This window comes from Saccostrea cucullata, unplaced genomic scaffold, assembly GCF_032062105.1.
Source record: "Saccostrea cucullata isolate Sc308-1 unplaced genomic scaffold, CSIRO_AGI_Scuc_v1 ctg1592, whole genome shotgun sequence".
Classification (NCBI taxonomy): domain Eukaryota; kingdom Metazoa; phylum Mollusca; class Bivalvia; order Ostreida; family Ostreidae; genus Saccostrea; species Saccostrea cuccullata.
In genome coordinates, this window is record NW_026928923.1 from 111,985 (window position 1) to 137,012 (window position 25,028).

At 33.2% G+C, this 25,028-nt stretch overlaps 1 protein-coding gene across 1 annotated transcript; it reads left to right on the forward strand.

Moving 5' to 3' along the window:
* Positions 1-2,159: 2,159 nt before the first annotated feature.
* On the forward strand, positions 2,160-23,834 carry LOC134279257 (uncharacterized). The gene is made up of 14 exons (XM_062761613.1): positions 2,160-2,197; positions 2,286-2,367; positions 4,761-4,922; positions 5,109-5,249; positions 5,656-5,817; positions 15,299-15,360; positions 15,452-15,506; positions 15,617-15,655; positions 16,302-16,592; positions 17,606-17,791; positions 18,105-18,240; positions 18,801-18,831; positions 22,514-22,675; positions 23,515-23,834. Exons 2-14 carry the CDS (start codon positions 2,316-2,318, stop codon positions 23,533-23,535), a joined length of 1,500 nt encoding a protein of 499 aa, XP_062617597.1. The 5' UTR covers positions 2,160-2,197; positions 2,286-2,315; the 3' UTR covers positions 23,536-23,834.
* Positions 23,835-25,028: the final 1,194 nt, after the last annotated feature.

A 25,028-nucleotide genomic window follows, 5' to 3' on the forward strand; every position in this document is an offset into this window, starting at 1 on the left:
TTTTTAACTCTTTTACTCAGCCCCCCTTTCAATTTGCTTCCAACGCCAATGAAATAAATACGTGATGAAATTGGACAAAAAATTGGACAATTTGCATGTGATTGTACAAAATGTTGTTTACAATGAAATATACATAGAAAAAAAATATCTTCACTTTTGGCACACATCTGTATAACTAATTTTTTTCCTTTAACAAATGCAAGATTTTTCATATTGTTTAGTTTAGTTTTACAAAAATGATCAATTTAAACCAACCAGTTATGATTATATACTTAATGTGGATTTTTTTAAAAAGGAATATGTAGAACTGTAATTTCGTCAGCCTATTTTATTTATTAAGTCATCGACCAGAGAGAACATTTGATTCGATAATGAAAAATCAATTCAAAACTAGGAAAACAGAGGTATTGTATTTAACAACTCTATATTTAACCATTTATGCTTCTGGAATATTTGTACCACTTATTTGAAAGGTTTAAAAATACAAAGAAAATTTTGAAATTCGTAACTCCTTTCATTCCTTTATTTGAATGAATTTGATGAAACTTTCAAATAATATTTATTACATATTTCCATTATGCACCTCCTATTTTACTTTTTGATCCAACACATACATGTAACGTAATACTGAGCTGTCTGGAGTTTTCAAAGGGTAGGAGAGAGATCTACATGTACATATATATGGGGACCCTTATGGAACGCCGGGACTGTCTTATATGAGGATATATTATTTAACGATACTGTATATAAAATGAGAAGTACATTGTATATTGTATTAACTGCATATAATGTTAAAACTACCGCATATTATAATATTAAAAGCACTTCATATGATAATAAAAACACCTCATATAATGAGAGATGTACATAATAATATGACATAATTACATCATATAATGAAAAAAGTACAGTAACTGCATATAATGGTAGTTGCACACGATATAATGTAAAAACTACTTCGTATAATTAAAATAGTACCGCATACAATGAAGTAAACACTTCATATAATGTTTAAGACCGCGGAACATTAACTGGCAAAATTGGAAATATACAGCTTACGTCATTTCTATCTGTTACAATCAAAACATTCAGTGATAGACAATGAAATGGGCGGGTACAATTCGACGCGGACGTTTGGAAAACATGGGATTGAAATTGCAGATCGAAATTCATTTTCAATCCACCTCGGCTACGCTAGAAGGCACATTATTACTGATTGACCCAGGAGACAAATAATTTCAATTTTGGCACAGTTTGAATTTTTTTTGTCCAGTGTTTTAAATGAATGAATATTTAAGGGACAAATATTTCATTTTTGTTTGGTAAATATATGTGTATCTTTGTGTTGGTGGTGCTGGTGGGGATTGGGGGGTTGGACGATTTTTAATAAATAAAATTGTCCAACAGTTTTCAGTGAGAATAAGTATAAAACTCATTCACTCTTATAATCCCAGAAATAAAATATATTGTCATGTTAAGCCATGACCTGACTCGACAATTTTTTAACCCCCCCCCCCTTCTAGAATCAAATATCTCCTGAAAAATAATTGTCTTGTATGATCTTTCGCGTTCTTAAAATTATAACCTAAAACTCATATTAATGTGAACTTCAAACAATATGTACCGGTATTTGGGAGTTGAAATATAGTTGATTTTTGGATCATACATTCACTCTTTGCTTTGAAAACAGCTCAGGTGGATTGAAAATGAATTTTGATCTACAATTTCAATCCCATGTTTTCCAATCGTCCGCGTCGAATTGTATCCACCCATTTCATTGTCTATCACTGAATGATTTGATTGTAACAGATAGAAATGACGTAAGCTGTATATTTCCAATTTTGCCAGTTAATGTTCCGCGGTCTTAACCCTCATAAAAGACATTCCATAGCCTCTGGTCCGTGGATTGAGAGGATGGCGTCCGAAGGACATGTACCGGAAAAAAATATTTGGCGTAGACTGTGTTATACAGAAATAATATGTATTTATCAAGACAATCTAACAATGTACAGCTAGACTTTTTTAAAATAGTCATTGAATTTTAATTAGCTAAGGTTTGCTTAAATTGGAAGAGAATAATTTTTACATTTCATCATACAGTTTTAATTAATACATAAAATTAACCTAATATACATGTATTTTTTCCTTTATAGTTTTGGTTATACTGTGGCTTTTATGGCGAGGAGAAACGTCTTTGGTAAGTATGATGTGGCTTCTTTTTGCCAAAGTTTAGGGGGAGGGTGTGTTTCTCAATCCATTCACAGGCTTGTTTCATTTTTTCACAGGGCTCAGAAAATAAGAAACACCTGACAGCGATGGAGATGTATAACACGAGACATATTGATCCCCGCAAAAAGAAATGGGGAGGTAACTATGAATGAAAAAAAAACTTAAGGGGGTTCTTTCCCTCGTCAAACATGGCCGTGTACCTTGAACTGTCATTTTGGTCCAAAATGATCAATCAGAAATTGAATGCCACGAGAATGTCCAACAATCTCCCAATGCAGAGCTGTCGTTCGTTCCTCTCTCGGGCTGTGAATGTCCAACAATCTCCCAGTGCAGAGTTGTCGTTCGTTCCTCTCTCGGGCTGTGAATGTATGAGCCGATGGTAGAGAGTAAATGTCCAAGGAAGAGGGAATACTCTTTCGATTCTTAAAGCATGCATTATGGAAACTCTTCTAAAATATGCAATAACTTATATAGCTAAATAAAATATGGTTACTAATAGTATAACTTATCAAAAACAGAGATAATTAATTAACCAAAACCTTGTCATAATAAGTCATCATTTCATGTAAAATCCACCCGGATGCTTTCATTAAGTTCTATTAGGAAATGAAAATAATGTTCATCTGAAATGCACATGTCATACTTTCCTGAGAAATATATTCAAAAAATAAAAAAGTATTTTAAATAACAAGTAAAAATGCTTTTAAAAAATATTTGAGCCCACTTTAAACTAATCTTTCCCACCATAATTTTTTATATACTATTTAAAATTTTGTTAGTCTTTCAATTCGATTTCTTTATTTCCTTATCATTATTAGGTGTTATTAGTTATTTGTATTTTCAGCTTTTGGAGGAAAAGACGTTTTAGTGGTTTTTTTAAAATATATTTTTTTAACATTGATTTTTTTTAAGATTAAAGCATAATAAGATTTTTTAAATAATAATGGAGTTTCTACAAATAGAATTTAATAATAATAATTTAAAATTACTATTAAAGATAATGTTTAATACTTTAGGGCTTTATTATTTTTTTTAGATATTAAGCCCAAAATCAGAAATAAGTGGCATTTACTTAATAAGTATTGAGACAGTCCTGAAACTAATAGTGAATTTACAATGCAGATAAAGAGCCATAGCTGACTTACCGACGACTCGGCCTACACAAGTATTTAAAAGGAAATCACCTGTTTCTATTTATAGATACATGTACCTTTCAAATCAAAATCAATCCACATGTATGTAATCATTTGTGAACCAGTGTTATATTTTCATAGTTGCAAGTTTGTTGCATGACAATAGTTTTACTTGTCCAATAATCTTATTCTAAACAAGATTGTTTGAAAATTTTAAAAATAAAACAGGCTAGCAGCTATGACTTTGGGTCATTAAAATAGTTTAAGATTGTTTTCCCCCAACATACATTCAATATATATGTATTTATGAATTTTCAATGTATGTTTACTCATTCCTCCTTTCCATACTACAGATGGTGCCGTGGCCTACCTTGTTCAGGCAATGTATAATTACTAATGTTAAAGTCCTGACAAGGTGAACTTGAGTTGTGTCTTCGGGGTCGAAGACTATTTAAGGAGGGGTGAATGTAGGAAATTAGGCTGGATTGAGGAAATCGGCCTGGATAGCTCAGTGGTTAGAGCACCTGACTAGAAATACAGGGGTCCCGGGTTCGATTCCCGGACCAGCCATATGTGTTTTCAATATATATGTATTTATGAATTTTCAATGTATGTTTACTCATTCTTCCTTTCCATACTTCACCACGAAGTATTGGTAACCAAGTGGATAAAATTAAGACAGATTGTTGAATTTTGAAATAATTTTAGAAGAAAAATTAAATACATATTTTCAACATTTTCAATACAAAGACCACCTTTAACCAAAATTATTTAAGCGTAATGAAGTGCAGTCATATCCAAATAAAATTATTCAGAAGTTGTTTTTCTGATTAATGGTGGTCTTTTCCTACAGTTTGTCATTGTTTAGGGGGGTACCTCAGTATTTTCTATATTCTCAATATAAACTGAACGATTTTTATATCTATCATATGAGGGAACTATTAATGATTGAGTATCATTTTTGTGTGAGTTGCTTAAAGGCATGTTTAAACTAACATTGTATGACAAAATTTTTGTTACACAAAGTATTTTAAAAATCACTACTAGAGTAGGCGAAAGTGACTATCAAATGCGCTGTGGCTCTTTAGTTTTATTTTTATTTTTATTTTTTTTTTTTTTTTGAGATATACTTGTTAGTTCAATATTTTTTTTTTTTGTAAAATATTAAAAATAATTTTCTTCAACGGTCGCTTTGCAAGATTAACTTGAAAAAATAATCTGTAGTTACATCATCTTTAGTCTGGCTATGGTTATTTGATCCGCTTCTCTGCTTACAAACAGTCGCGACTTTTGAAAAGCAGCATAGGCTAAGGGTTTACGAGGAGAAATCTTGTATAGTGAAGATTTTTTTTTCATCTAACTGCTGTTTTAAAAATACAAATGTTATGTTTGTTACAGATGTAGTAAATGTAACTGTGAAGATAGAAGAAGTTGGGAAATCAAAAGTTTTGTCGGTATATTGTCAATTGAACGAGAAGGCCAAATCTTTTGTGAAGAATGTCGAAGTCTGGATAGTATGGTGGCGTGCTCGTAGTGGTGAAAAATTCAAAATGATCGGAGGTACGCCGGCGAGGTATATTGACACAATATTGGCAGCCCTACTCCAGCCAAATGTAATCAACCACAATCTGTCTCCTGTTATGATTAAAGATCAAATAGAGGGGACAAAAATCTGAATGCATATAAAGAAAACAGTACGGCAGATCGATAATACCTGAAAAGTTAAACCCCTTTTCTCTGTTGCAGGTGCTAAGATCGGAGATGAAGAAGAAATCGGTAGTTACAATGTCCGATTCCAGCCCAGGAGGTACTTTAAGGATAAAGTTCAGCCCTATATGATGTGTGCTGTAGAGAACCAGGGCGGGCTGTCAGATATCAGTGGTAGTGGTAAGTTAAAAAAAAAAAACTGTGTTCTGACAGTATACTAGAATTGTTGGAGTCAAGAGTTCTCGGTATTAATAGAAACATATTTACAGATCTGACGGGTAACATTGATACGATGGTATAAAAGACAAAACAGAATGCTAGCTTTTTACCATTTTGCAAACATTTTAACTTTTGAGTCAATCATGAACTTCACCTTTGTATAGCGTTGTCGTCATGAGTAACTTTTGAGATTAAGCCGAGTTAAAGGTCATTGCTCATTTAATTTGAAAATCGGATAGATGAAGCGCTATTCTCGCTGGTCGAAAAAAATTGGTTAAGAGGACCAAGAATCTTGTTCTTATGTATAGTAAAATATTTGTATGCTGGAATACATATATTATATTTGTATTCTATCTTATTTCCACAGTGACTGATTGGCTGGAGATTTTCTTTATCCTGGATCAATGTGACTCCCCGGGACAGTTCCGCTGTCAGGCTCTGGCTAAAGTCTACAATAAGAATAAAGACCAGCCCCTGAGTGGGGAGTTAGCGGCCGACAAAGTAAAGGGAGGATGGGCCGGCAAATATTGTAAGTAAATTAACAAGTCTAGGGAATACTGTAGATTAACTAGTCTAGGAATACTGTAGGTTAACAAGCCTAGGGAATACTGTAGATAAACAAGTGTAGGGAATACTGTAGATTAACAAGTCTAGTGAATACTGTAGATTAACAAGTCAAGGGAATACTGTAGATAAACAAGTCTAGGGAATACTGTAGATAAACAAGTCTAGGGAATACTGTAGATTAACAAGTCTAGGGAATACTGTAGATAAACAAGTCTAGGGAATACTGTAGATTAACAAATCTATGGAATACTGTAGGTTAACAAGTCTATGGAATACTGTAGGTTAACAAGTCAAGAGAATACTGTAGATTAACAAGTCTAGGGAATACTGTAGATTAACAAGCCTAGGGAATACTGTAGGTTAACAAGTCTAGGGAATACTGTAGATTAACAAGTCTTGTCTAAGGAATAATGTAGATTAACAAGTCTATGGAATACTGTAGGTTAACAAGTCTATGGAATACTGTCTGTAGATTAACAAGTCTATGGAATACTGTAGGTTAACAAGTCTAGGGAATACTGTAGATTAACAAGTCTAGGGAATACTGTAGGTTAACAAGTCTATGGAATACTGTAGGTTAACAAGTGTAGGGAATACTGTAGGTTAACAAGTCTAGGGAATACTGTAGGTTAACAAGTCTATGGAATACTGTAGGTTAACAAGTGTAGGGAATACTGTAGGTTAACAAGTGTAGGGAATACTGTAGATTAACAAGCCTAGGGAATACTGTAGGTTAACAAGTCTATGGAATACTGTTGGTTAACAAGCCTATGGAATACTGAAGGTGAACAAATCTATGGAATACTGTAGATTAACAAGTCTAGGGAATACTGTTGGTTAACAAGTCTAGGGAATACTGTAGGTTAACTTAACAAATCTAGGGAATACTGTAGGTTAACAAGTCTAGGGAATACTGTAGGTTAACAAGTCTAGGGAATACTGTAGGTTAACAAGCCTAGGGAATACTGTAGGTTAACAAGTCTATGGAATACTGTTGGTTAACAAGTCTAGGGAATACTATTGGTTAACAAGTCTAGGGAATACTGTAGATTAACAAGCCTAGGGAATACTGTAGATTAGCAAGTCTAGGGAATACTGTAGATTAGCAAGCCTTAGGAATACTGTAGGTTAACAAGTCTAGGGAATACTGTGGATTAACAAGCCTATGGAATACTGTAGATTAGGAAGCCTTAGGAATACTGTAGGTTAACAAGTCTAGGGAATACTGTAGATTAACAAGTCTAAGGAATAATGTAGATTAACAAGTCTAGGGAATACTGTAGGTTAACAAGTCTAGGGAACACTGTAGGTTAACAAGTCTATGGAATACTGTCTGTAGATTAACAAGTCTAGGGAATACTGTAGGTTAACAAGTCTTTGGAATACTGTAGATTAATATGTCTAGGGAATACTGTCTGTAGATTAACAAGGCTAGGGAATACTGTAGATTAACAAGTCTAGGGAATACTGTAGGTTAACAAGTCTATGGAATACTGTAGGTTAACAAGCCTCGGGAATACTGTAGGTTAACAAGTCTATGGAATACTGTCTGTAGATTAACAAGTCTATGGAATACTGTAGATTAGCAAGCCTAGGGAATACTGTAGCTTAACAAGTCTATGGAATACTGTCTGTAGATTAACAAGTCTATGGAATACTGTTGGTTAACAAGCCTATGGAATACTGAAGGTGAACAAATCTATGGAATACTGTAGATTAACAAGTCTAGGGAATACTATTGGTTAACAAGTCTAGGGAATACTGTTGGTTAACAAGTCTAGGGAATACTGTAGGTTAACTTAACAAATCTAGGGAATACTGTAGGTTAACAAGCCTAGGGAATACTGTAGATTAGCAAGCCTTAGGAATACTGTAGGTTAACAAGTCTAGGGAATACTGTAGGTTAACAAGCCTTAGGAATACTGTAAGTTAACAAGTCTAGGGAATACTATTGGTTAACAAGTCTAGGGAATACTGTTGGTTAACAAGTCTAGGGAATACTGTAGGTTAACTTAACAAATCTAGGGAATACTGTAGGTTAACAAGCCTAGGGAATACTGTAGATTAGCAAGCCTTAGGAATACTGTAGATTAACAAGTGTAGGGAATACTGTAGGTTAACAAGTGTAGGGAATACTGTAGGTTAACAAGTCTAGGGAATACTGTAGGTTAACAAGTCTAGGGAATACTGTAGGTTAACAAGCCTTAGGAATACTGTAGGTTAACAAGTCTAGGGAATACTATTGGTTAACAAGTCTAGGGAATACTGTTGGTTAACAAGTCTAGGGAATACTGTAGGTTAACTTAACAAATCTAGGGAATACTGTAGGTTAACAAGCCTAGGGAATACTGTAGATTAGCAAGCCTTAGGAATACTGTAGATTAACAAGTGTAGGGAATACTGTAGGTTAACAAGTGTAGGGAATACTGTAGGTTAACAAGTCTAGGGAATACTGTAGGTTAACAAGTCTAGGGAATACTGTAGATTAGCAAGCCTTAGGAATATTGTAGGTTAACAAGCCTAGGGAATACTGTTGGTTAACTTAACAAGTCAAGGGAATACTGTATAACAAGCCTAGGGAATACTGTAGATTAGCAAGTCTTAGGAATACTGTAGGTTAACAAGTCTAGGGAATACTGTAGATTAACAAGCCTATGGAATACTGTAGATTAGGAAGCCTTAGGAATACTGTAGGTTAACAAGTCTAGGGAATACTGTAAATTAACAAGTCTAAGGAATAATGTAGATTAACAAGTCTAGGGAATACTGTAGGTTAACAAGTCTAGGGAACACTGTAGGTTAACAAGTCTATGGAATACTGTCTGTAGATTAACAAGTCTAGGGAATACTGTAGGTTAACAAGTCTATGGAATACTGTAGATTAATATGTCTAGGGAATACTGTCTGTAGATTAACAAGTCTAGGGAATACTGTAGATTAACAAGTCTAGGGAATACTGTAGATTAAAAAGTCTAGGGAATACTGTAGGTTAACAAGTCTATGGAATACTGTAGATTAATATGTCTAGGGAATACTGTAGGTTAACAAGTCTATGGAATACTGTAGATTAATATGTCTAGGGAATGCGTAAGCATTGAATTCATAGTTTTGGATGTCTTTGGTCATATTACACACCTGGCCGTGCTGACAAATTGAATACCGCGCGTTAGCACAGTATGATAATTTGTCGGCACGGCCAGGTGTGTTATAGGACCGAAGACATCCAAAAATATGAATTCAATGCTTATATTTACATTCTCTAATTTTCCTTTTTCATAATTCCTTATTTCGTTTATCTTTAATGTGAATTTAGCGCCGTTCAAGACTGCCATGATTAATAGATGTAAGAGCCGTTTGTGACGTCAAATGACGTTAAGAGCCAGTCCGTGAGAAAACCATGCAAAATTCAAAAAATCGTCCAAATGGAAGGTTGCAACTTGGGAGTTTTTAGTGGCTTAAAATTTTCTACATAAAGGTAGAAGTCAGAGTATCCATACAAAAATGTCGAACCCTGCATCTATTTTTAGTAACAGCTCATTTGCATATTTGTTGAAAATCACACAAAATTTAATGGAAAATCTAATTACAAATTGATCTTGTCAAAAAGTTACTTTTTGTCATCAGTTTATTTTCAAATTTTGTTTTATTTTCAAAGTAATGATCCAATTTACACAATTAATGAGGAAAAACTTAATTCAAATGAATATTTTATTTTTTGCACATCTATTTATAGATCATAAATCAATGAGTATGATTTTTTAGCCATTTTTAGATGCTCGTTTCTCTCAAGACCAAGGTTGAAATTAAATTAGATTAATTATTACTTTAAGAATGATTTAAGGTCTACTTTGTATTGAAATATTGAGCTTGGGAAATAATATCTACATGTTGTAAATTAACTTTGAAATACCGTACTTTGCTACAATTTCACATATTTTGAATAACAGTCTTTTACCATATTTATGGATTATTTCTATGATATTTAAATGAAAAAGAGAAGATTCTTAATCTAATATATTTTTTAGAGTAGGAATAACTGATTTGGATACTTCATATTAACTTTCTTTTGCTTATTTTAGGCTCTTGTTACCAATTTGCTGGAGTTAAATTGTTATCTCCCCTTGTTGGAACTCTTTAGTATTATTGGGTAAAAAGTGACAGGTATGTCAATATGGAAAGAAGAAAGTCATGTATGATCATTTTGTCTTCACCTAGGGAGTTGTTGTGGAGCATAATTGCACTATGAAAGAGGGAAAACTTATTTTAAGATATTTGAATGTAAGAAAGAAACAACAACTTAGCCTGAATAAACAAATAGCAGGCCCATAGGAAGCTATTTCAGTGTGATGGAGGGGGGACAACCTACATTATCAACTGCCAAGAATTCCAAAGAAAGTAAAAAAATAAATAAAAGGTCATCAGATGTTTTTTTTTATTTGGGGAACAAGCATATACATGTAGTAGCTATGTTTTCTATAGGGTTCTGTCCTCGAGGAATCTACATGTATTTCGTGGTAATTAACAGTTACAAAATTTTTCCTAGCAGATATTTTTTATCAAAATATACATTTGATATTTTGTTTAAGGCACCTGGCCCCATTCAAGTTCAAGATCATTTTATTCACTCAATCCATTTCAGGTACATGAAGAATATTTACAAAATAAATTCAGGTCAGAGGTAAAAAACATATATGAAACGTTCAATAATGAAATAAGCGAGGGGAAAAATCATGGAGGACTGACTAACTAAAGTCATATATTTTCAATATAAACGTACGTAGTTTTCTTAGTGTCTTAGCAACTTGTTTTGTTATCAGTTGAGAAAATATAGAATATACATGCATACAGGTATTTGATTGCATACTGTCATTACTCTCAACAAATTCAAAAATAATTGGTAATTTCAATCTACATGTAAATTGTTTACGTTTCATAAATTTAGTGTGTTTTTGAGTTAACCAAACATTCCTAGGAATATTTTTAATTTTACATTACATACTTTAAACTACTGTGTTACGTAACATTCATATATTGATAAAGTCAGATCTCCCATTAAAAAATCATCAGCACAAAAGGAGATGCCACCGATTTTAGGTACCACACTGATATAGGACCCTCCACGATATATATTGGCAAAATTATTCGGGGGAGGGTACCCCCCCCCCAAAAAAAAAAGAAAACATGAGTTGTTACTGCAGCCAAAATTTATGCCAGTTTGCAGTACAAAGTGGTAAAAAGTTAAAACCGGCTTGAATTTAACATCTATAAACATGATAAAAGACTGGATTCATATTCATTCAAATGGGGGGGGGGGGTATCAAATTTTGTCAAAATTATTTTCATAACATTATTAATAAAATTGTAGAAGGCCTTGTAAATTAATGTTTGACACTTTTTCTGAATAACCATAATGGTATTATTAATATCATTGCAGACAGAGTTTTATTTTGAAGATAAATTATTTTTTTTAAATGTTAAATGTGTCCACTGAAAACAGTTGGGGAAGGGGGCGTGTCAGTCGAGAAAAGATTAATAAAATCATTTTTCAAGGTCAGGATATTAAATATACGAGTGTATCTAGTACCCAATCGTTTAACCCCATACACCTCCCCACAATTAAATACTATTATTGAAATGTATAAAATAATGAAAAATAATAGGGGTTCTGGAGGGGTGTTGCTAAAACGAGAAACGGAAAACGGAACGGAAAACGTATGATATTTTTTTTTATTTTAGATTAAATCACTTTAAATACACAAATTTACAAACATATAAATTTTAAAAATTCAATCCCCCATTATTTGATACAGGTTGATTTATTCTTGTTCATAAAATCTCTTATTCACGAAAATCGCAGTCATAGCAGTGACGTAGAAATGATTTTGAAAGGGTCGGGGTGGGATGGGGTGCGTGGGTGGGGTGTAAAATTAAACTTACCTGAAAAGAATTTGCCAAGCCAAAAAAGAAGACAATTGTTTGATTCGGGAGGTGGGATAAGAGTAAACTCCAGCATCTTTCATTTTCTTAAACTCCTTTATGGAGTATTTTGTGTAACATCTCCTGTCAGCATTTTTATAAGATTGCACCAATTTAAAATTGGCAGAAAGCAAACAACTTGCTGAAAGCTCAAATTGTATATGTTCAAGTCTCAAAAGAATGGGTGGACTTAATGCCCTGTTTTGGATCTTTTTGTGACTCCTCTACCAAGTCGAAAATGAACTAAATCCAAAGTATATTACGAGCAATGGAAAGAGCCACATATACTTGGTTATATTAGGTGAAAAAATTTTGCAAAAACAATGCCATGTTGTCATGTATCAACATTAAAGCAATGATACATAAGTGTCGTCTTCCGGAATTTGACATGTACCCGGAGTGGTTTTTATGTTACACAATCAATATTTATAGGAGGCGGGGCTATCGATTGGCGTCATTGTTGAAATCTCTCTTTCTATCCTTCTCTCTCTCCAAAAATTCGAATACGTGTTTAGCATATTACAGCGATGTCAATTTGAAATTATTTTAAAAATGTTATGACAGGCAAAATTAAAACAATATTTGATTTGCTAAATTCTGAAAACGGCAACAAAACACGCCCAAAGACAAGATTTAGATCGAGGTCAGGTTGAAGAATACAATGTAACTGTTTTCACGAGTCCACTTGCAGGTGGATATCACGTAATCAATTGTAATATTTAACAGGTCAATCGAAGACATAACAATGGAAGCGAGAAGTTTGTTTTGAACATGTTTTTTGTTAAATTAAGTATGAGCACACTTTTGTCGGCTCTTCTCCTTTTCATATAACATTATTTTGTTCAATATACAACTACAGTTTTCTTAAAAACAGCCGACAAACATGTGCTGACTATGTATTCAGACGATGAAAAACGCGTGACCCTGATTATCTATTGATATTCAAGAAATCTTCAGGCACCATGCCTTCGATATTTATTTAGTTTACCTCAAAAAAATCGTTTAAATTCACGTCCGTACCATGAATACACAGTTAAGATATGGGTGGTTTCTTTGATGAAAAAAAAATAAATAAACATTTTATGAAACTTAAATTTATGGAATTTTTACTGGCCAGTTAAGTCCACCCATTCTTTATATGAATGATACTGAAATAGAGTCCGTTTGAATTTAAATACTTGTAATTTCCCTTTTATTAATTAAAGAGAAACTAACTTACAAAATATAAAGAACATGAATATTCATGATTGTTGAAAAATTGCAAGTAAGCCAATACAATTTATTATGCTTTTTTTTCATTTCTAAACAATTGGCAAAATGCCAGTCCTCATATAAGGGGTAATTTCTGACAATTTAGTTTAATTTTATTTTTAATTTCTTTTTTTATTTTAATATTTTTTCAATTTCAATTATTATTTCAAAGAAAATTGTTACATGTTTCAATATCTAACAACAATTGCTTATAATTTAAAGTACTTTATTTGACTTTGTAACCCATTTGAGTTTGAGCATTTTTTTTGAAAATTGGCAATTTGTAAATCCCCATATCTCAATTATTTATTATTTCCCAAGCTCAATATTTCGCAAAGATAATGTTTAGAGTTATATTTGTACAATAAAATCAAAAAAATTAATTTCAAAGATTGGTCTTGGAAGATTTGGGGCATTAAATTTGTAATACTTTTGGCAATTCTTGAAAATTGGCATCACGCCAATTTTCAAGAGTTGTCTGCCCTTTGATATATTGCATATTTGATTATGATAAATGTCAATTTTGAAAGAACATAGTCTTATGTTACTTAAAAATACCTTAGTGGAAATGCAAGTTTAATTTTGAGTAAAATAAATCAAATGTGAATTTTACCATTTTTATTGAATTTTTAAGTGCATTTGCACTTAAATGTGCAAAAAGGAGGTGGCGCTGCCTACGGCTGCCATGTTGAATGATGGGAATTTTTTTGGTCATCTTTGAATAACATATTGTAAAGTCTAACTACCCACCAAATTTCATTAAGATATGACAACCTTCGATTTGGACAGTTCTGCATGGTTTTCTCGCGGACTGGCTCTTAAATGACGTTGCAAAGTTAAATTATGCAAACAAACATTGCAAGGAAAAAAAGTGACAAATTAATTCTTAATGCACATTACGTTAATTTTTACGTTAATTTTTCAGGGTTATAGTTTATCATTAAATTGAAATAAAACATTTTACATTTTGGTGTTCCTAGGGTATCATTTGCATATAGTTCCTACTATGTATTCTAATGCACGGTGACAAGGTTTCACGTGTGTAATAGAAATTTGAACGTCGTGGATCTCTAATGGATTTCATAAGGAAAATTACACTGAATGTAAATATTGTAGAATAAATACTGTGGTTTAACAAACCTATTGAATAGTTCTAAATGCAAGCAAAAGAAATACTGTAAATCAAAGTTAATCGAAGTGTTTAACTTAGATTTGGTTATTCTGTTAATGAAATATTTTCTTAGATAATATACACTTAAACTTCAGTATCTCAGTTTTTGATATCTCGAATAAAATTGACATTAAGATGAGATGTGGAAGTCCTAACCACATATTCTTTAAGTATTTTAGCCTGGATATCTAGAGTTTTCAGATATCTTGAAGTTTTTCTCAGCCCTATCAGGTTTGAGATAACAAAGTTTGACTGTATATGCATTGATAAAGGTGTGATTTTTCAACTGATCAAAATCAGGTTATATTTATAGAGGAGGCTAGAAAGCGTTTGTATTTCATGATATTACATTGAACCTTACTATAAATTAGTAAAATTACCTTCCCTCTTTTAAATTTGGTAATTTTTTCAATATTTGATAAGATTTGTTAAAATATTTGATTACATTTAATTGTCACAATTTTACATGGATATGCTGGGTACATTACTCAATTACAGGAATTTGTACATTGTTTTCTTTGGTAACATTAAAATGATGGATTTTATAACATTTACCGTCAAACATTGAAAGATTATATAACATTTATAGTCAAACATAGAAAGATTTTATAACTTTTTCATCATATATTCAAAGATTTTAAACCATTAACCGTCAAAAATTGAAAGGTATTATAACATACTGTCACACAATACTTTATACTTTATACATTGTACTGTAAAAGTATTACATTTCGCTGTGTATTCTTTTTAGCGATTTTGGCGGAAAGCAACCTCTGCTAATTCAAATAAAAGCTAAAAGTCTCGCACATATACATATAAAGAAGAAAATAAAGATATGCGCTAAATCAAATCCACGCTAACTTGTTAAAAATTCAATTTCCGCCAAATATCGTACACTCTAAATATAATACATTTACAGTATGTTAATGACACATGCACACTTGCACAAACACAATCACCTCCATCACCCCCCCTCCTCTGAAATTCATTTTAAGCCACTAGCCCATTTATTTATGAATACTAGCATATCATACTAAATTTACAGGTTTGAGTCAGAAGAAAACAAATAAATATAAAGAAGAAGAAAGGAAATATTTACAAAATTTTGTAGGTATTGATCAGTACAATACGAAAAAAAGAGTTTTATATGTTTTGAAGTTTGTTACAAAATCTGTTGTGCTTCCTTTTTTCATGAAAGGACCCGTTACCAGATATCTACATGAGCTCAGTCAGAGAAAGCTTTTTCAAACAAGGTAAGTGTTTGAATTATACCTTGAGCTGAAAAGTGTATGTGCATGTAGCCCTAGAAAGCCAGTATTAGAAACTGTGAAGTACTAAATCTTGATAATTTTCTGTTTTATAGACTATTTCTCGAGTGACATGAACAAAGTTTTAACAGAAGGTAGGTACAATGTAGCAGAATGAGTCAATGAATTGGTTTGAGAACCTGAAATTCACTGTGGTTGTGTTGTGGTTTTTTAAAAATTAAATTTTTATGCCTTCTATCAAAATGGAATCTAATTGGACTAGCCCGCCTTTAAACCAAACCAGCAAGTGACTTGATTATGTAAGATTAAGGTTTCTTTCACTTAACGGGTACATATATAACTTGTATATAAAAGAATTATGGTTAAGAAGCTTCAAGGTATATATATGTACAAAGGATTAGATAAATAATTTTTGGGAAGCATATCATGCAAAAATGACAACTTTGATATAGAAACCCTCCGATATACTACTGAATTTTGATTGATTGATTGAGAAAATCAAAAATATTATAGCTACAGAATATCAAGTAAGACACTATCAACCTCTGCAAGGACATCAATGTTTCTTTGGGAAAGAAACCAATAAAATATAATTCAGATTAATTAGAAAACTTTGCAAAAACTTTCTACTGGTATTTCATTATTTCAAATTGCATTAAATTCTGACAAAATGGAAATTTTAACATTCTGATTTTCAGATGCAGAAATAGATAAGTACAGTTTCACTATGAAGATAGGAATGAAAAATATGTTTTGACTTATGATAAAATTAATCTTCAGGTAGTAACACGATTATGAATGCAACATTTAGACAAAGAGATGGTTTGAAGTTTATGGATCTAAACTGTAAAGTGGATGTGAAAAAACTGGAGAAAGATGTTAGAAAGGTGTACGAGTTTTACATATTTTATGTGCCTTTTCCGAAATGGCCAAACGCTCGTGTGATGCTGGCAGCCTTCGTGGCGGGAAAATCTCTGTATGTGAAATCCTACAGAATCCGTATGTTTCCACAATTTAAGAGATTTCTTGATGTAACCAAAAAGAGATACTGGAAAGGCAAAGAGGGGCCTGGTAAGTTGTGTTTTTCTATTGTCGTTCATTCGAAGCTGTTTTTCAAACTATATTTTTGTAGCTTACTTTATTATCCTTGTGTGCCTTTACACTATAAACTACTATATGTACTTTGCATTTAAATGTATTTTTGTTTTTCACTGGAAAAAAAAGAGTCAGCGAGTAGACCTGTTCATAAAATCTGCATGCAATATATGATAAACATAGCCTCGTTCTCTCACTCTCTGCCTATTTTGAGATCTTCTATTCCTCTGTATTTCCAGGGACCTCTGTCTACTTTGACAGCTCTATTTCTCTATATTTCCAGGGTCGTATGCCTATTTTGAGATCTCTATTCCTCTGTATTTCCAGGGACCTCTGCCCATTTTGAGATCTATATGCTTCTGTATTTCCAGGGACCTCTGCCCATTTTGAGATCTATATACTTCTGTATTTCCAGGGACCTCTGCCCATTTTGAGATCTATATGCTTCTGTATTTCCAGGGACCTCTGCCTATTTTGAGATCTTCTATTCCTCTGTATTTCCAGGGACCTCTGCCCATTTTGAGATCTATATGCTTCTGTATTTCCAGGGACCTCTGCCCATTTTGAGATCTATATGCTTCTGTATTTCCAGGGACCTCTGCCCATTTTGAGATCTATATGCTTCTGTATTTCCAGGGACCTCTGCCCATTTTGAGATCTATATGCTTCTGTATTTCCAGGGACCTCTGCCTATTTTGAGATCTTCTATTCCTCTGTATTTCCAGGGACCTCTGCCCATTTTGAGATCTATATGCTTCTGTATTTCCAGGGACCTCTGCCCATTTTGAGATCTATATGCTTCTGTATTTCCAGGGACCTCTGCCCATTTTGAGATCTATATGCTTCTGTATTTCCAGGGACCTCTGCCTATTTTGAGATCTCTATTCCTCTGTATTTCCAGGGACCTCTGCCCATTTTGAGATCTATATGCTTCTGTATTTCCAGGGACCTCTGCCCATTTTGAGATCTATATGCTTCTGTATTTCCAGGGACCTCTGCCTATTTTGAGATCTCTATTCCTCTGGATATGTGTGACACCCTAACAGGAGCTTTCCAGTGTCAGGCGAAGATCGTGGCGTCTGGTATCAAAGAGGACGCGACATTCACAATGGTCATAGGGTGGTACCAAATAAAACACCGACTGTTCGTCACCAAAGATGAAGAATGCAAAGAAGGTAAAAGAAGTGGAGAATTCCATACAGTCAATACATGTGAACTAGCAGGTCACTCATTGAGTTTTGACATAAACCGTGGTCAGACTCAACATTTTATGCCAAAATACTGTTAGTAAATGCACATCATAGTCATGTTGTATTAGAGTTATTAAAATTGTTAAAACAATGGAAAATTGATTTCTTGGCATGCAATTGATTTATTTATACACACGATTTTGATTTTTGTTCTCTTATGTTACTACTGAGGACACTAGTGCTATTATGGATTTATTTATACATATTATACGTGTTTGATTCTCGTTCTCTCCCGTAGATACTAAGGACACCAGTGCTATTATGGAGCCTAAGAGAGAGGACGGAGAGAAACCTAACATTGGCGCTATCGCTGGTACTGTCTGCGGGGTGATGGCCGCTGTCCTAGCCTTTGCCGGGTTTATAGCCTTGAGATTGTAAGAGATATTGTGTGTGAAATTGAGTGTTTGAAAAATAATTAAAAGAAGATTAGAGAATAATTTAAATTTACTTGTAACACGTCATTTCATTGGATAAAAGATTTTATCCATTTTGTATAACATAACTTGCCTACGTCACAATGAGTTACGTCAAAAACGTATTACTCCGCTTGACGTTACTTTTAAAATTTAATCAACGTGAAGCCTTATTCTGGGGGGGGGGGGGGAATTGTCTCATTGTCTGCACTGAAATTAAATTATAAGGAATGAAGCTTATTTCAACTTATATTATACGATATAACAAAACTTTGGTCACTTTACGCTTTTTTATAAACCGCTTCGCGGTTTATAAAGCGTAAACTGTCCCAAGTTATGTTATATTGCATAATACAAGTTGAAATAAGCTTCATTCCTTAAATATCAGAATAAAAGTACCATTGTAATATTAATACGGAAATACTTGCACTTGTCTGAAATACAACAGTACCACGAACAGTTTAAGACATAATTCATGATAATTGTAAATTTTTCATTGAAATTTTTTTTTCTTTTTGCAGAAAAATGATGAAAAAAGAAAAGGAAATTAGGGTAAGCGAGTAGTTTATATTATTATTATTAACAAATACAGTGAAGTGGAACGATAAGAAGTGACAGCATGTGTCGATTAACCCCTCTAGCAGAAGTAATCATACAGTATATAACATGTTTAGATTATAACTAAATGTAATACCAAGTCACCGATTTCAGACAATGGTGAGGGTTGGAAGAGACTTTTGAGGTTTCTAGCTGAAAGCTCAAGTAACTTTTCTGATCACTCATTAAACCCCCGCTCCGAAGAAGAGGGGGTATACTGTTTTATCCTTATGTGTCCGGATGTCTGTTCGTAAAAAATTTTCGTCGCAGTTTTCTCAGCAACTTCTCAAGGCAGATGCTTGAAATTTTAACACAATTTTCTCTAAGGCATGCTATGTGATGGAATTTATTCTTGTTCAAATCTGATGTCAACTTCCTGTTTGTTAATGCATCTGTCTGCTTCTCAAATCGCAAATTTTTAATTTTCGTCGCAGTTTTCTCAGCAACTACTCATAATAAATGCTTGAAATTTTAGTACATACTTTGTTGAGGCATGCAGTATGGTGGAATTTATTTTATATAAATCTGATGTCAAGTTCCTATTTATCCGTGCATATACCCGTAACTTTTTTTAACACGATATTGTATATTCACATCAGAGCGGGGGTATTACGAGGGTTGATCCAAAAGTAATGTCACTGTGTCCAAATTTGGCTCATATTTTCAAATATAATGTACCAAAAGATGCATAAAAATAAATCTGATTAAAATTGAAAATTTCATTGAATAATGTTTAATTGTATTCATTTTATAGACGTTTAAAACATTTAACATAGGGGTGTCGCAGCGTCACAACTTCACGTCACGTTTTAAATTTTATATTGTTAGAATGAAAAAAGACAAAAAACATTTAAAAAAAAAACACATCTAAAAAAGCGTCTAATCGCCCAATATTTTAAAAGACATTTTCTAGTCTTTAGTTAAAAATCAAATGACATTATTTTTTTTTAATCATAAACATTGTCGTTTATATCTGATGTATTGCACACAGGAAATGTCAATACGAGCTGTAATGCGTTTTTCTTTCGAAATCGGGAAATCGCCAGTAGAGACATTTACGATGAATAATCAGACTCACAGGGGAAAAAACTTTACTCAAGAGACTTGCTTAAAGATGGTTTAATGGTCATTGGTCATTTGCAAAATTATTTTGTTAAAACACATTCTGATTGCACACACAAGTACTCTGAAGTTGACATCAAAGAGATGCTTGAGTTTCTGATTGACAATATATATATGGTTTTTGTAGAAAAGGTCTTCCTACAATCTATTGGAATTCCAATGGGTACCAATTGCGCTCCGTTATTAGCAGACCTATTTTTATATTCATATGAAGCAGAATTTGTGCAAAATCTTATGCATGAAAAGAAAAAAAAACACTTGCTGTGGCCTTCAACTCGACATTTAGATATATCGATGACGTATTGTCAATTAACAATGGTAATTTCCATTCCTCTGTCGATACGATACATCTTTGTGAGCTTGAGATAAAAGATACCACAGAGTCTGACACATCTGTTTCATACTTGGATATTTTACTTGAAAAAGACGTTATTGGTAATCTAACAGCCCAGCTACATGATAAACGTGATGACTTTAACTTTTCTTTCGTCAACGTCCCTTATTTATGCAGCAATATACCTTCATCACCTGCATACGTAATACATTTATCTCAGTTGATTCGATATGCAAGAGCATGCTCTATGTATGACCAATTTCGAAAACGAGGTAAATTATTGACAAGCAAATTGATGAAACAAGAATATCAGCAGTCTCGTTTAAAGTTATCATTTCGTTAGTTCTATGGTCGATACTATGACCTTGTCAGCAAATACAATTTATCATTGAGTCAAATGCTGATGGACGTTTTTTCTAATTGTTAGTCCATTATTTATACACTAAATTGACGACGGATTTTCCCGTTATTTCCCGATCATGACAAGGAGCACACGGCGGGTGTGACCGGTCAGCAGGGAATGCTCACTCCTCCATGGCACCTGATCCCATCTCTGATGTTTCGGAGGTCCGTGTTTGCTCTGCTCCTAATTTGTATTGTTTTATGGACTTTGAGATTGAATACTATTCGTTATCTCCATATCCTTATTTAGTGACTTTGGGTGGGTCATGGGTCATTGAATGATCAGCTGAGGACAGAAGGACCGAAAGATAGGAGGTCGGGCGGAAACGTTTAATGTCTGATGTTTTCAAAAAGACGTGTCACGGTTAGAGTGATATGAGAAACTTTAAGTTTGTCTTATGGTACTGTTCAAAGAATTTTGATAGAGGACTAAATTATAGATAGATTGAGTGTACAATTGGTGCAAGTAATTCATAAAGAAAGTAAAATAATTATGTGAATGTAAGTGTATGACAGCATATCCGTCATATGACGTTATTTAGGTGCGACTGCCTTATCCGCACTTTTTATATAATTCGATATTTTGAAAAGTATAAATCATTTTAATTTGAATTTTTCAGGACTGATTTGAAATAAATATAGGTTGAATCATGTAAAGTTTTGTAAATTTACGTCGACCAGTAGCAATTTTATGGAAGTTGTGACATTACTTTTGGATCAACCCTCGTACTAGTAAGAATTTAGTCTCGTTCAACCAGACGCTCGGCTGTCTCCGTAAACTCCGACCAGCAGAGAGTCTGGTAAAGAGTCACATTAGCGTTTGTTACCGTCAGAGGGCGCTATCTTGTTTACATTTTGACGACTTCTTTTTGAAACGAATATTATACATGTGTTTCCTGTTAGATTGTGAGTTTATATTAATAAATTGATCTTTAAAATTGGACATAACAACGAGTAATTACAATATCAGTCGAAGAAATATGTATTCTGCAGGTAGCTAAACTACTTCCACTTTAGCTTTCGTAAAAAAAATACATGATATTTTTTTCAAAGACACTTACCTATAACCCGTTCACATTACCATAAATAATAAAATTATTCCTCTTTAACTGCTATAACTTTTAGACATTTAACTTTTAAAACTTTAAGTTTTTTTTCTGCTGATTTACAATGTATTTGTTTAAATTGTGGAGGTGTGTTCTTTTCAGCCAATCAAAAACTTTACCAGAAATTTGGTAAGCCTCGTTTTGGCGTTACAAACGATATCACGTATCTTTACCAGACCCTCTGGCTGGTCGGAGATTTACGGAGACAGCCGAGGGTCTGGTTGAACGAGACTAGTAAGAATTGGCTAACAGACTTCTTGTTGTCCGTCGTCCGTCTGTTTGTATTTTTTTTTTCACATTTTCATCTTCTTCTCAAGAACTACTGGGCCAGTTTAATTCAACCAAACTTGGTACAAAGTATTCTTGGATAGAAGGAAATTTAAATTATTTTTAAAATGAAAGGTCAACTTCCCATCCAAGGAGAGATAATCACGAAAAGACAAAAATAGATCATTAAAAATTGCTTCTTAAGAAAAACTGGGCCATAAATCTAAAATTTTTAAGATCGCATCCTGGAATAGTGTTAACTCTAAATTGCTCAAATCATGACCCCCGGGGGAAGGTAAAGGCAGCCTTAATTTCCTTTTCTTTTTTCATAATTTTTTTCTGCAAAAAGAGGGTTTCTTAGGTAAGTAGTACTGAGGCTGTCATTTGAATTCACTATGATTTTTAGGAGGGAGAAGTAGGTTTGAGGACAGGACAAGGACGTTTCAGTGGTCGAGGTCGTGGCCGGGGTCAAGGACGAGGTCGAGGACGAGGTCGGGGTCGGAGTCAAAGTCGAGGTCGCGGTCAAGAAAGTGGAAGAGGTCGTGGGAGAGGGTCAGGAGAAGAGAAGGTGATCTGTTTTCTTTGACTAAGCTTTATTTTTTCTGTTGTTGGCATAAACAATATTTATTAGACCCAGTGCGTGAAATACTGTAGAACATTCCATCTCATGTTCCTGAATTTTATGTGAAAGGTCTAGTATAAGACAGAAGTTTTATCTAAATTTTGATTTTTTTCTGCAGTTGCATTCATGGTAGAACCCATTTATCATAAAAAGAAATATTTCAAAGAAATGGCTTTAAAACCAGGCATAATATTAAATTCATTTTTAATAGATTTTTAAACAAGGCTTTAAGAAAAAATATTTATGAATAATTAGTGAATTATGATACGAGTTTTTGACGTAAAATTTTTCCTCAGCAGAAATTAAATTCCCAACTCTTACTAACATTTGAATAAATTCGATGAAAATGTGTAAGTTGCTTAAAATAAACTAGTACTACAATTTATTTCTATCTTTATACATGTATATAAATTTATAGTTTGAATCATTATTTAGGTCACCAGAAAAGTTTTATTAACAGAGATCTATGTTTGATAATCTCATTATCCATACTCTTACATACTTTAAATGTAGAAACTTTGACGACGTCGTAAGGTGGACAAATTTGACGAAGATTTCAAAATTGTCAAGATTTTTACTCGTCAATTTTTACATTCTTCTTCAAGAGCAAAGTAAATTGAAATCCTTAAAGTCCCCCCTCCCCCTTTTTTTTTAAAATATCAAATATACTCTCAACCCTTTATTAATAATTATATCCACTTTTCTTTATTTTTTTAACTTTTGAAAAAAACGTTGCATAAGATATGCTAAAAGAATGATGTCTCTTTTGAATCCATATCATAAAGGTTACCATGAAGAGCCAGTAGCTCATGATGTAGCTAAAGATGATAATGTCACAGAGAACTAAAGGAGAAAACACATTTTACGTCCTCTTTCTGGTAATTCCAAAAAGCTACAGTGAACAACCTAGAAGGGGACAGACACGTCATAATATTTATATTTGACCAATTATGATCTATGTGTAGATATTAACCTTAAATTGTACTGAAAAATTTCGTAAATGAAAAAATGAAATAATCATGGTATCATAAGATTATGTACATTGTACTTCAACTTTCAGTTTACCTTGTGTACATATAAGAAAAACAAGTAAAGAGGAAAGGAAGTTGAATAACTTTCATGATTTTTTATCATTTCAATTCATTGTGGTACATTTAAAAAAAACTTTTAATATGGGGGGGGGGATGAATGGGGGATATACATGTACATTAAGTTCTTACTTTTGATGCTAAATAAGGGATTTTTCACCAAATGAAAGTTTGAAAAAAATGAAGTGTTTGATACTAAATTGTGAATTGGCATACAAAGTCATTAATGATAAATGATAAGCTGAACTAGATTTGTGAACCAATGCCCTTACATATTTTATCTTGTCTCATTAAATATACGATCAAATTAAAATTTTCATTGCTAGCAAAGAAATCCCATCATATTATTATCATTTTCATTACAGCAAAAGTAACACAATGAAAATACGCACGCAACAGTCCAAAACATTCAATTATGACTGCCAATGCATTTTGCAGAATCAATGAAAATTCAAAGAGTGCATTAGGTAGGAATTCGATGTCAAAGTTAATATTATATGGCATGATTTCAATTGATTTGGAACTGATAATTCCTATATTGAAAAAATTTATATCGGGTTTTTTAAGTGAGAGATACGGAGGGGAATGCTAACAAATGAAATAAAATACGTGCTAAAACAATTGACTTTTAAGTAAACATATCAGTAAGATAGGTGGCGTGGCGCAGTGGCTAGAGCGTTTGTTCTAGAGTTTCGGAGTTGATTCTACTCTTTGCGAGTTTGAATCCCACTACAACAGATGGAGACCGGTCCTTCAGCTGAGACCGTATAAAAAGAGGTTTCTTTCTCAGTAGGTGCTGGCAGGAAACGTTCTTTCACTGCTCAAAGGTCAAAGTGCCTAGAACAGGTCTAAATTTGCAGTCTTCTATCAAGTTATGGTGTCTTAATGAAATATACAGACGACAAACATTAATCAAGATCACAAGTCCACTGAAACCATACAAATTAAATGCACCGCAAACATGAACCTATAAAATCACCAGATGGAGGAATAAGCATTCCCTGTCGACCGGTCACACCAGCCGTGTGCTCCTTTTCATAACCTGGCAAACGAAAAAATGCGTAGGCCAAGCACTTATACGTAAGTAATCATTTCTTAGGTTCTATGGTCGATACAATTGCCTTGTCAGCAAACGATCTATCATTAGGTCAAATGCTGACTGATGTTTTTCATACTAATTGTTAGACCATGATTTATACACCAAAATATGG